An 11734-nucleotide genomic window follows, 5' to 3' on the forward strand; every position below is an offset into this window, starting at 1 on the left:
TGCTGTCAGTGTGAGAGAAGTTCCATTCGGCTATCGATTCTTGAGTTGTTGACGCATCGACCGAATTACGAGTTAAAATATTGCCGTCACGTTCTTATCATTTTCTCGTGGAACAATCAGTCCAATTAAGCACTTACCTGTTTGAGATCGATGGTAATTGTGACATATTCGTATTTCGAGCCGTAAAACAGAGCCGGACTCTGCCACCAGCGATGTGTGCCGTCAATCGCGTAGCTAATTGGGTGTTTTTTCCCCGGATCGGTGCTGAAATTATCGCAGATTCCGCATCGTCCTTTCCCACCTTCCAGCATCCTGCAGAACTCTTCCCTGCCATTTTCGCCACACGTTGCGTTCGCCGAAATTATAGCCTTTGTGGCTAAGTTGAACGATGATGGCCACAGTCCGAAATTGGAGGAGACGTTGCGTCTGCTGACTTGGTTGAAGGTTTTCAAGTGCTTGTGTCCTGCGGAAAGTTCAGTCTCAATTTGCTACGACCTACCGTAATGAGCAAGAAGTTGTGCCTAAGAGGCCTAAATTAAAATTAGATTTTTGAGGACGAACTTATTTATACGCGCAATATAAATACCCCAGACGGCAGATGTTTATATTCGCGAACACCGCGAGAAACTTTATCCTTTTAAGAATTTGCAACAAATTTAATATAAGAGACCCTGACCTGAGAGAAAACCGGATAATGCGTCCAGAAATAGCCCGAGACATTATTCACAACTTTGTGTGAGGAAATGCCACTTTTATCAATTAAAATTACCAATCTAACTACTGCAATAATTGTCATAATTAAAACGCTTGAATTATGAAGCAAATATCGCTGGTATGCAGATGAATATCGCGCTGACGAAATTGAGGCTGGGCACATACTTTATGCAACACACAAAAGAATTCTTTAATTGACAAATTTATGTGTACAGTAAGGTGCTTTTTTGGAGGATAAAGTAGGTATTCCAAATTTTCTCGGTACGTTTCGCTCGGTAATTGGCAATTAAGGCTTTTCTGAATAATTGGCGATTTCGAGGAACCAGTCCCGTTTTGACCAAAAAACAACTTGGTTTACGCGAGGCGAAAGCACGAAAATTGAAAGTACTGCAGTGGTTTTACTTCTCAAAAATAATTTGTGAAAAAAATTGAAGATTTACTCTCAAATTCCTCAATTTTTCGGCTTATTATTGGCAATTTTTTCATTAGAAATGTACTTAAAACATAGAAATTAGAAAATGTTATTCAGAAATTTGACTCGATGTCGACAAAATGTGTTTTTTGGCCCAAAAGCAGCAAAAATCGAGAGAAACTAACATCAATTTTAGCAAAATAAACAAAAAAGATAATACCCATTTAGATCCAATTTGGTAATTTTTTATCGAATTTTAGACAAATTTTTCGAAAAAAAAAATAGTTTTTACGTCAACAAGACTCGAAGAATGTTAATGTAACACCAATTTTCGTATAATTGGGTGACTTTTCGATCTGTTAAAAAAAAATACGAAATAATTGCTAAAACCTTGTCAAAGGCAAAAGAATGAAATAATTTTGGCAATGATTTTTCGGTCTTTTAGCAAAATCTAAAAAAAACCTCGAAGTTAGCTCTAAAATGTCATTAAAATTGATGAACTCACGCAATTTTCGGTTTAATTTGGTAAAATTTCTGTTTGTGTTCTATAAAATGTTCGCAGATTACGTAAGTATGCAAAATTTCAATTCATTCGCGCAACAGAAACCCTTTCAAATTTGGCTCGGAAAATATGAAACAGACAGACAGACAACAAAGCAAGTTAATAAAAGCTTTTAAAAATCACATATTTTTTGACTAAATTTAGATTTTTGGCTTATTTTAATTTTTTTTAAATCAGTTAGTTCATGCAAAACAAATCAAATAAAACTTTGGCTCAATGGGTGACCAAAACTGACCTTAAGCCAAATTAAATCAGTTTCTGTCTAATTTTGTGATTTTTCAGTTAGAAGACATGAAAGGTAAGGGTAATATCATTTCGAATAAGGATAAAATTTTGTGTTTGGTTTTACTTTTTATTATTCTTTCAACCTAATTTTAGATACTCTCTTTATTTGTAGTATTTTTCTTACATTAACAGAAGTTTTATCGTACTGGCTTAAATAATTAAATATGGAGAAATTGTATAAAGTGTAATGGAAGGTGTTTAGTGTTAATTGGGCTTATTTTTTTATTATTCATTTTAAAAAAATTTCTACATAAATACAAATAAAAAGAAGAACGAAAAAATGTTTTAATTGAAATCGGAAACGAGGGGCGTTCGGTGTTCCCTTTGTGCGGCCGTGCCATCATTACGTTGTCTGAAGAAATAAAGAGCTCAGTTCTCCAAATTGCACGATACAGAAATGGATTGTTTTTCTCACTTGCGGAAATAAATCTTGTCGTCTTGAAAAATGTTTCAGGTCAATTATGCGAGCCGTCGTCGCATTGTAAATTTTTTATTGTCTTTTGCCTCATTACAAGTAAATTTCTCATTTTGCGGCAAAGTAGTCATTCGTCTCGAGATGTTTGGTATACCGTATTATAATAAAATATCCCGTCCGAAGGAATCCGTCCTTGTTACCCCCATATCTCGGATTATTAGCGAGTAAGAGACATCCTGTGTAAGCCGTTGGGTCGATGACTTTCTTCTTATATTGCGTTATGTCGTCTTGTTTGTATGTACCCATAAAGGGAATCATTCCGCAAGAGATCATTATAGGTATCAATTCCACTTTTCAACCATTTATCAAATACTCCCGGTGCAGTATTTTTGGAATTCTCGTCAAATAAGCCTGAATGATTCGAAGGCGAGTCGACATATTTTATTAATGCGCTTATTAACGAAACGAAATTTCCTAATAGGACTTTGGAAATGACATGCCATAATATGTATTATTAGTATCAATCACACGAGAGCGGACTCTTTCTTATTAAAGCAAAGGTCGGTATTATACCGAGCACAATAGAAGCGAACGTGATTCAAAAGAACTACTATGGAAATTAAAATAGCAGCCGGGCATTTTTTAAATGACATTTACTACCAACCATTAAATTGAAAATTTTGAAAGGGCATCTCGAAAAAGGGGCCGGACTTGTTCACCGGTATTGTATTCCTTTCATATATTATTTCAAGTGAGTGATAGCCAAAAAAGAAGTGCATGATTGGAGATCATTAACGGGCGCTCTTAAAGACGCGTCAATTTTATTGGGGAAATGGAATTTAGGACTCGGGTAATGAAACATTTACGAGCAAAGTTTCCCTCCACTTTTGTATTGTTTGCGAATTTTTATCATCAAATCTCGCCAAACTCACAAAGAGTAACACTATGTTGCCAAATGCTTTCTAAATTGAAGAACTACGTCAAATGTTTGAATTTTCTATGCACAATATTTTCATTTCTTTGAAGTTTAAAATAGACAGGTAGCAGCGAAGGCACAAATTAGATTTCCTTTTGTTCGCTCTATTCTTTTAACTTTGATATCGCCCATCCGCTACAAATTTAATAAAACTTGCTGTGCCAAAACATTGTTGTAATAGAGAGGCGTTTAGTTATTAATTGACCTGAGTGCGCTTTGAAAAAAGTCCAAAGGAAGGTACAATGGAGGAAGAGTTATTGACTTTTTTCCTCCAGCTTTGTGTGTTTATAGCCATTTTAAATAACTTTTTGAAGTGGTGCATTGTGAGCAAGCAGGTAGAAATGGGCACGAGGTGACAACTACACTTTATTGTCCCAAGGGCCGGTGTCTAGTTTTTCGAAGCAAGATTTTAATTGTGTTTTATTTATTTACGTTGTCACTCACTCATGTGCATATCCGCCAATAATAGATCATGGTATTTTTTCCACCCACTGTGATATTACCATGATGAATCACAAATTAGCATAGCAATGTATTTCTAATCCTAGACAAAAATGTGAGCGCAATGTGAGGAATCTGTGCTACCTTGTTTTTTAAATCTTCCGGCCTCTGCTAGAAAAAACGTACACACCAACAGCACGGTCGTTCTGAGCCACATTTTCCGCTTATTTTTAACACTCATTCACGGCATTTTTTCCACCATCACTCATAGTCAGTTGAAAAGTTCGAAAGCTCGATTTTGTGAAACGCACGTGGCTTGCTGTGTCTCCGGACACAAACTCCACGGTACTGTTGGGTCGGAAACTGAGGTGAGTTTACCTTTATGTAGCTGAAATAACTCGAATAGCCGCCTCTTGAGCGTCTGATGGAGAGGAAGAGGTGTATTCGTGGTTGCGGAATGAAACGCGCTCTGGTTCAGATTTTTTATTAAAGAAACATTTCTGTACTCCATTAAAGAACACACACGGACATTTTAATTGGTAATTTGCTAGAGGACTGTAATTCTAACGATTGGTCAACGGTGTAAGTACAGGGAAGGGTGTGATCAGTCAAGTCGGAAGTTACGCTGAAATTTTTCAGGGTGATTTCAGCGTAATTGCAACTACGTGTGCGGCTGAAGCAATGACACTTTGGGAGATGAAATCGTGTGTGGTGGTTATAGTGCGCCCGAAAATGAGGCCTTTAAATAATCGGTTTTTTGCTAAACATCTGCACCGTTTTATTGTAGCGGACAAATTGTACACAAAAATAAATCTCTTGTGAGCAAATTTGATATGTTAGAAAATGCTTTCGGTGATATTGCGAGTCCCTGATATGTTTCTGTTTCGTGAAACGTATTTGGCGAGTTGTTACCGTGCGGTAACCGAAGTAAATGAGTGGCAAGAGGAAAATTTGCCCACAAGACTATGGTAAGCGTACTACGATAATATACAAACGAAGCCGTCCTGAAGCTACTCTAGTTACTTGTCTAAAAGATATGTGTATAAACATACTCGTCAGGTCTGCTATAGTAAAAAATGGTACGAAATTCATGTAGAATAACATTGGAGTTGTTCGTGCGATGCTGACGGAGTTTTGACCCGCCGTTGCCCCAAAAATCGGGTCCAAGCTCCGTCCCATCCATAGAAAAATTACACTAATACCGCCTTAGCAGCAGCTTATTGTTCTATACATACAAGTTTACACTCGTTCTTGGATAGACAAATTGAAAATTCGCTTTATTGTTCTAAAGGAGGCTGCCAGTGACCTCGACAGCCACGGTGCTATACAAGTACAGTGCTTTTTCCACTAATTACATCTATCTAGTTAAACATACAGTACTATAGTGTCGTTCGTATTTGTCTATTGGCTGTGTGCGTTGATTCGATACACGTTTCCTAAGCTTTCTCCTCCTGTCGGCAGTACTGAGCTGTGTGACATCACAAGTAACAAACCCCCTCTCAGAATGCATCCTAAATTATCTCTAGATTAGGCTAATTTTTTGTTTTTGTATTGTCTTTCACACGAAATATGTGATGTTAGTATCGCCTCCCCTCGCAAGATTTTTACCAATTTTTTTATTGACGCTAAGATATGTAGGTAGGTATGATACCAGACAGAATAGTTAGGTAAGTGTCGAGTTTTGGAAAGAAAGCTGTGTAAAATGCACTGTTTCGTACTATACTTATACATTGCTAAACGTAAATACAGTCCTTTGGATAGTCAAACACACAGTGAGGAGAGGTCACGTGGCTGACAGTCGATTGGTGCTGTTGGCCGAGCGCTGGGTTCTGCACTCGACTCACCCTGCAGGCTACGACTCGGCCGCTTCTGCAAAATAACACAAGCACTACAGACACGCTCTATACAAATTGTGACTAGACTTATAGTCAAACCGTTTTAGCACTTTTGCACAATTTAATGATTCCTTGTTCATTTTTAAGCTAGAAACTCTTTTATTTCCCTAAATTTTGTCAAAAAATGTCCGAAAACCAAATTTATTGCAGACCTTACAGTCCTGAAGCAACACATTTTTGATCGATTTAAACATGCAAAAACAAATTCAATATCTAGTGCCTAATTTTATATAGATGGTTAAGTTAAAATTTTTTCTTAAGAAATTTAGACCATACGTCAACCGTGAGACAAAATTTTTGTATTGCTATTCTCACAAAAATAAGTTTTCTCTCTCAGTTCTTGTTCTTGTTATTCCACTTCATTTGAGATGTGGTTACGTATGCAATTAGGGCCTTCATGTTTACTGCATTATTCTCTTATTTCTGCCGGTTCTTTGCATTTTCTCCCCTCTTATAAACGTCATTCTTTAGGTATCCGTCATATTTTACTTGTTTCTACTTTTTTTTATAGAAAAATTGTCAGTCCTGATCAGGGCTTGAACCCCCGACTCCCCGCTTTGTAAGTGGCGCTTATACCACTGGGCCACTGGGCCCTAGGTAATGACCGTCTTTTGCAGATATTTTAACACAAACTTTTTAAATAAATTAACATTAAAAACTATAATTACTTGAATTAGACTAAAATGAAAATATTTTACGCGAATCAGATCAAAAGCCACCAAAGTAAGTCGAAAAATACAAAACAGAAAACAGCAAATTAGGTGAAAAAAAGACTTTCTTTTAGCGTTTTAGCACTGTTTATACGCCAATTTTTCACCAAAATTTCATTCAAAAGCACCAAGTTTAGGTGAGAAAAGACATTGTTTTCACTTTTTTAAGACTTTCGCCCCGAAAATGGAAAATTTTGCGGAGTTTCGTAAAAAAAATCACCAAATTTGTGTATTTTTTTTAGTCGAAAATAATGAAAATTATCGAAACTATCCTCAAATCACAAAAACTATGTTAAATGAAGCTCATCAATGAATTAATTTTAAACTTTTTTAAAGTTTTAGTGCATTTTAAGACAGAAACTCAATCATTACGTTAAAGTCAAAAAACATTTTTCAGCTAAAAACTCATTTATTTCGCTAAATTTTAACAAAAAACGTCCATAAACCTCAAACTTAAAGCAAACTTTACTAGAGTTCTAAAGCAACAAATTTTTGACTGATTTATTTATCACGGTTTTGAACTTTTACCGTTGTAAATGGTTTATAAGACACAGGATAAATAAAAAAAGAATTTTTGCTAGCTGAACATGGGGGTATAGTCCAGTCAAAGAAAAACTGTTTACTAAGAGATAATGCACAACTTTTTTTTTATTTTTTATTCTTTCCTTTATTTATTTTATTTTAAGTACGGGGTTGTGCACTTAAATTAAAATTAAGATTTTGTTTGGACGACTTTTGATTTTTTCAACTAGACTGGAAATTTCTTCGATTTTGTGAAACTTGGGGGTATTTGGGGGTGTGGGTGTCGTTTGCGTACCTACTGCTAGACGAACCATTCGTCTTTTTGACTTTGTGAGACTAGGTCGGCGTCTCCCCCGTTGATGGGCGCGTTGGGCGCCGTTGGTCTCACTTTGCCTGGCAGTAGAGGCGGGCCCGGGCCGGCGTGCTGAGGCGGAACCCTAGTGGGCCCGCAGGGTGGCGCCAGTTTCCCTGAACGGCGGTTGCAGTGGCGGCGCCAGCACTTGTCAAAGTCGTCATGCTAGCCCCCTGTTTCATCGCACCATTCGAACCGTACATCTGCTGAACTGAAACCGAAAGCACACAACCTTGCGACTACTCTCCAGAGATACACCCACGAATATTTCGCGTTTCATTTACTTCGATCAACAGATTTTTGCACCGAAAACCAATATTGACACGGACTAAACCAAGAGGAGAACAAATTGCATTCTTTGGCCGGCATTATCATGATTAAAAACCTCGAACCACGCAGTTCCTTCATTTTTAACCGAAAGCCCAAATACCAATTTTCATGGGTGTAACTTGAAAAATTTGGGATTTTTAGTTTAACCCTCTTGAGGGTGGAATAGCAAGTACCAATGTTTATGGTTAGAACTTCAAAATTTTTTGAAAAAACCCTTTAATCTTAATTACTTTACTTTTTTTTTAAGATTACCAACCGTCCTGATTTAACCGGGACAGGTTTAAATTCACAGTTTTATCCTGTTCTATCTTCGTAACTTAATTTGTCCCGATTATAAGTTGCTATTTCTGATTTCTACTTGAAATTTCCTAAAATTCTCGAACTTTAGAAAAAATCTAAAACTTATAACTGTTCATCTTAACTAATTTCTAAAATGTTTCCTTGTATAGTGTGTTTTTTAATTTTATTTAGTTAAATGGTGAAAGAAAAAGTTAAGAATACGCACTTATCTAAACTTAATGTCAACTTATAGTTAAATAATAACGGCTCTTTCAGTTACCTTAGGTCTGTGTTAGAAAAATTCTAAGTTAACTCAAAAGTCAGGCTCTTTTGAAGTTAAAAGTTTGTTTTTTTGACTTTAACCTGAAGTTTATAATTAACTCGTAAATAACCCGACATTGAAATAACGGACTTTAGACCATTTCTAACTCAGGCCTAAGGTAGGAGATAGACTTAAACTAATTTATTTCAGATATCAGAAGCGGTAGAAGCGTTTGACTCGAGTTATCTATTAACTCTAAAGTTAACTACTATTTAAATAAAGGGCCTAACAGTTTTTTTATTTGAAATTTTTGCAGAGTAATTTTATTACGCATTTTCGTAAGAAACGGCAAATGCCATTTTTTCGTCAAACGATTTTTTGTATTAAATGGAATAAATAAATTAATAAACCAAGAATTTATTTTCTAGCGAGGTTAAATATCAATTTGGTGCAATATCTATATTTGATAAGATGTGTAAAGTAACTTGTGGAACTTCAAAAAATTCAAAATAATTTCATGATTATAAATTAAAATCAATGAAAATAAGAATCTCGAATTTATACGGATTTTTTTTATCCCATTTTTGGACAGAGATTTCTAAAAATCATAAAACACGTGTTTATTCATTTTTCACCAAATTCCCAAATACCAATTCTCATAAATATATATTCAAAAATAACGAAGTTTTGTATGGAATTTCCAAAATTCCTAAAGAAATAAAGATTTTTATACAAATTCCATCGCCTCTTGGAGATGGAATTACAAAAAAAAACTAAAAAATGTGTTTCTTCATTTTTAACCAAAAGTCCAAATGGCTATTTTCATGGATATAACTTTACAATAACTTAAAAAACGCCGGATTTTCGTTAAAATTTTTCCAAAAATCCTTTCATAAACGCTTACGTTACACGCAGTTTTATGTTTAGGTGTAGATAATGTTACTTACGTGGGTATGGGGCGTTCGGTTGGGCCACGTTTCCGTTTCCGGATCTGGTCGTGGCGCTCCAGCCGCGCTGACATAAACATATGGAAACGGTAACAATGCAAACTAACAAAACTAACAAAGTGCTAATTACTGTTACAACAAACCACGTCATTTCCAAGCCGAGGATTGTTCCCGTTTCGTTATCTGGAAAAGAAACACCTGTCAAAAGAAGAACTGATGATACAGTGGTTTGCTCAATATTCGGACTCACTCTGACATAAAGTGTTTGAAGATTCATCAGAGCCGTCCGCACAGTGATTGATGCTGTCGCAGACCAAGTCCGTGGCTATACAAAACTCACGCAAGTTGCAGCGAAACTCAGTGCAGGCATGCTCTGAAAAATGCAAAATTGTACCACCAAGAGCGTAAATTCAGCGCCCGCTTACTCGGGTCCTTCACTGCCGTGATGACGAGCGTAAAGCCGTTGTCGTTGGTGCCCCAAGCGTCCGTTACGTATTTGAGAGTAACGTAATTGGTGCGAGTGAACATGGCCCCCAGTGTTTGCTTTGTATTTCTGCAGGAGAGGTCAAACTGGAACCAAACATTTGCCGAAAAGACCCAAAATCGCCCCAAAGACAGTACCTTGTACGTGCCGACGGCATGCGCCCCATCATAGATGTACAGATGGTCGTTGCAGTCAAGTTGCAAGGAGTCGAACCGGAGCATAAACCGCTGCAAAATCGAGTGTGTCTGAAACGTGATAACGCAATCCAAATTTCGCTCGTTTTTTGACCACAGAACGGCACCGTCGATTTTCCGGTAGAGTTGCTGCAGGAAATGGTTCTTGCACAACGACTGCATGGAATCTGAAACGGGGGTTGGATTTTTGACGAATGCGTTTTTCATCAATTTTAACTTTGCACCTCTTGACGCTCGCCTGATTGGTTCTTTATTGATCGCGACAGGGGATAATAGAGAGACCTACCTTTAAAATACCAATTACTTACACATAACTCAATGAGCTGGACGATCATTTCAAACAAATCTACCGCGAGTCGAATTAATCAATTGGCAGCCAGCGCTATTTACATGAAAGTTATTTCGTAAATTTGATACCTGTTGGGCGCCGAAAAATTTCCTGCGATCATGCCGAAATTGCCAACGGGATTTTCCTGCTACAAAGCATAACTCATGGGGGAGATCAAAGGACGATGCATAATTAACGCAAAATCTTCAAACTCGCTAATTTCTTACATTTACGCCTTACAAAGCCTGGCTCAAGCCAGGCTTTGTAGTTTTTTTCGGTCGATTAGCATCAATTTGATGGCAAGCAACCTTAATCACATTAGTTGAATTATTTAATGTGGCTGTGTAAAAATAATTCATAAATTATAAAATCGATACCAATTCAGTGACTAGGGCACACCGGTTTTTCGGTCATTACCGGCTTGTAACTTTGGAAAAAGACTATTTGAAGCGTCCGTAAATCATAAAGCGGTCGGCGAGTTGTAATGCTTTTATAATCTGAAACAGCCCTTCCCTATTTTTGGTAAAGCCCCGTTCACGCTGCTTTTGACCAAACGGTCATAGTGCCAAAAATTTTTCCAATGCATGAAATGAATTTACTCACAATATTTGCTTTTTTCGCCGACTGCGAACGTGGTGCATGCTAGGACCAAAATAACGAGAGAAAAGATCACATTATACGGAGGTCCAGGTCCTCTCTGTGTCATCATCATTTTCACTCGAGTTCCCTAAACATGATGACCATCACTTTTCCATTTTCGGACCGGAATCACTCGACGTGGTGTCACTGTCGCACTCCGGGCGGAAAAACCGGCTTGGTGCCATTGTTCCTCACTTAAATGCCATATTTTCGGATTTTTTTTTCAAAAATTCACTGATATGGTACGGACGCGATATGTATGTCGGTTGTAACGATACGAATCTGTTTTAGATTGTGATTTTAAAAGCGTTGCTCGCGCACGATTCTGCCGTCGTAAAATCGATGACGACGCCGGCGACGCTTACAACCCCTTTCTAGCGGTATCTACTGTGGTTCTTATTAACTAAGCCTTCAACCCCAAAACGACGACCACACGCAAAAAACGCACATAATTGGACGCAAAACAACGAATTCCCAGTTTTCTCTCCATTAAAAAAAATATTTTTATTTTGTTATTGTCTGCAAAATTACAGAAAACCAAAGAACTTTTTTTGACCAATATTTTTAAATATTGTTTTTTGTCGCATTTAATTTTTTTGTTACAAAAATCACCCTTAAAAATTTTAAGTGATAATACCTTAAATAAACTGATAAACTTTTATAAGTTAATTTTCTCTATAAATTCAGTAATTTCCTTAACTTTTTTCAATCAGTTTATATGAATAAAATAGAATTCTAGCACAAGTTCTTTAAAAATGCAATAATTTTGAAAATTAAATTAATAAACCTGAAAAACTTTCTTGTATGGTCACCAAATGTGCATTAGATTTTTAAATGTCGCCTTTATTTTCAAAGTTTTGTATTAAAAAAATCATCGTGAATTTATTTAAGAAATTTTTGTTTTTCAAAAAAACGTAACCATTTTTAAACTTTTTTTTTACTTTTTTCAAAGACATTTTTCTATATTGTGTATTACTCAGATTATTA

General features: G+C 36.5%; 2 protein-coding genes across 3 annotated transcripts in view; both read right to left on the bottom strand.

Annotated features, from left to right (window-relative positions):
- wb (wing blister) overlaps positions 1 to 4167 on the bottom strand; it is a 28502-nt gene extending 24335 nt beyond the window's left edge. The window contains exons 1-2 of the mRNA XM_008195866.3: positions 3950 to 4167; positions 138 to 463 (exon numbers count right to left, since the gene is read on the bottom strand). Coding sequence (XP_008194088.1) covers positions 138 to 463; positions 3950 to 4046 — 423 coding nt within the window. The 5' untranslated portion in view covers positions 4047 to 4167. The remainder of the gene's footprint in view (positions 1 to 137; positions 464 to 3949) is intronic.
- Positions 4168 to 4275: 108 nt separating this feature from the next.
- loaf (lost and found) lies at positions 4276 to 11076 on the bottom strand. 2 transcript variants are annotated; one of them, XM_964386.4, is made up of 7 exons: positions 10712 to 11076; positions 9724 to 9947; positions 9528 to 9672; positions 9353 to 9475; positions 9103 to 9285; positions 7228 to 7495; positions 4276 to 5674 (listed from the first exon to the last, which is right to left on the bottom strand). In XM_964386.4, exons 1-6 carry the CDS (start codon positions 10818 to 10820, stop codon positions 7317 to 7319), a joined length of 963 nt encoding a protein of 320 aa, XP_969479.4. In that variant the 5' UTR covers positions 10821 to 11076; the 3' UTR covers positions 4276 to 5674; positions 7228 to 7316. The 2 variants fall into 2 exon arrangements, with proteins under 2 accessions (XP_969479.4, XP_064213245.1); XM_064357175.1 differs by having other exon boundaries at positions 9103 to 9300.
- Positions 11077 to 11734: the final 658 nt, after the last annotated feature.

The sequence above is a fragment of the Tribolium castaneum genome, chromosome 5, assembly GCF_031307605.1.
Source record: "Tribolium castaneum strain GA2 chromosome 5, icTriCast1.1, whole genome shotgun sequence".
Classification (NCBI taxonomy): domain Eukaryota; kingdom Metazoa; phylum Arthropoda; class Insecta; order Coleoptera; family Tenebrionidae; genus Tribolium; species Tribolium castaneum.

Excerpts from the sequence above, each read along its gene's own strand:
- loaf (XM_064357175.1), bottom strand. The coding sequence starts at position 10,820 with ATGATGATGACACAGAGAGGACCTGGACCTCCGTATAATGTGATCTTT. Across the intron at positions 9,301-9,352 it reads TTCAAACACTTTATGTCAGA|GTGTTTCTTTTCCAGATAAC; the intron begins GTGAGTCCGAAT and ends TTCTTTTGACAG. Across the intron at positions 7,496-9,102 it reads ACCGAACGCCCCATACCCAC|TTCAGCAGATGTACGGTTCG; the intron begins GTAAGTAACATT and ends TTTCGGTTTCAG.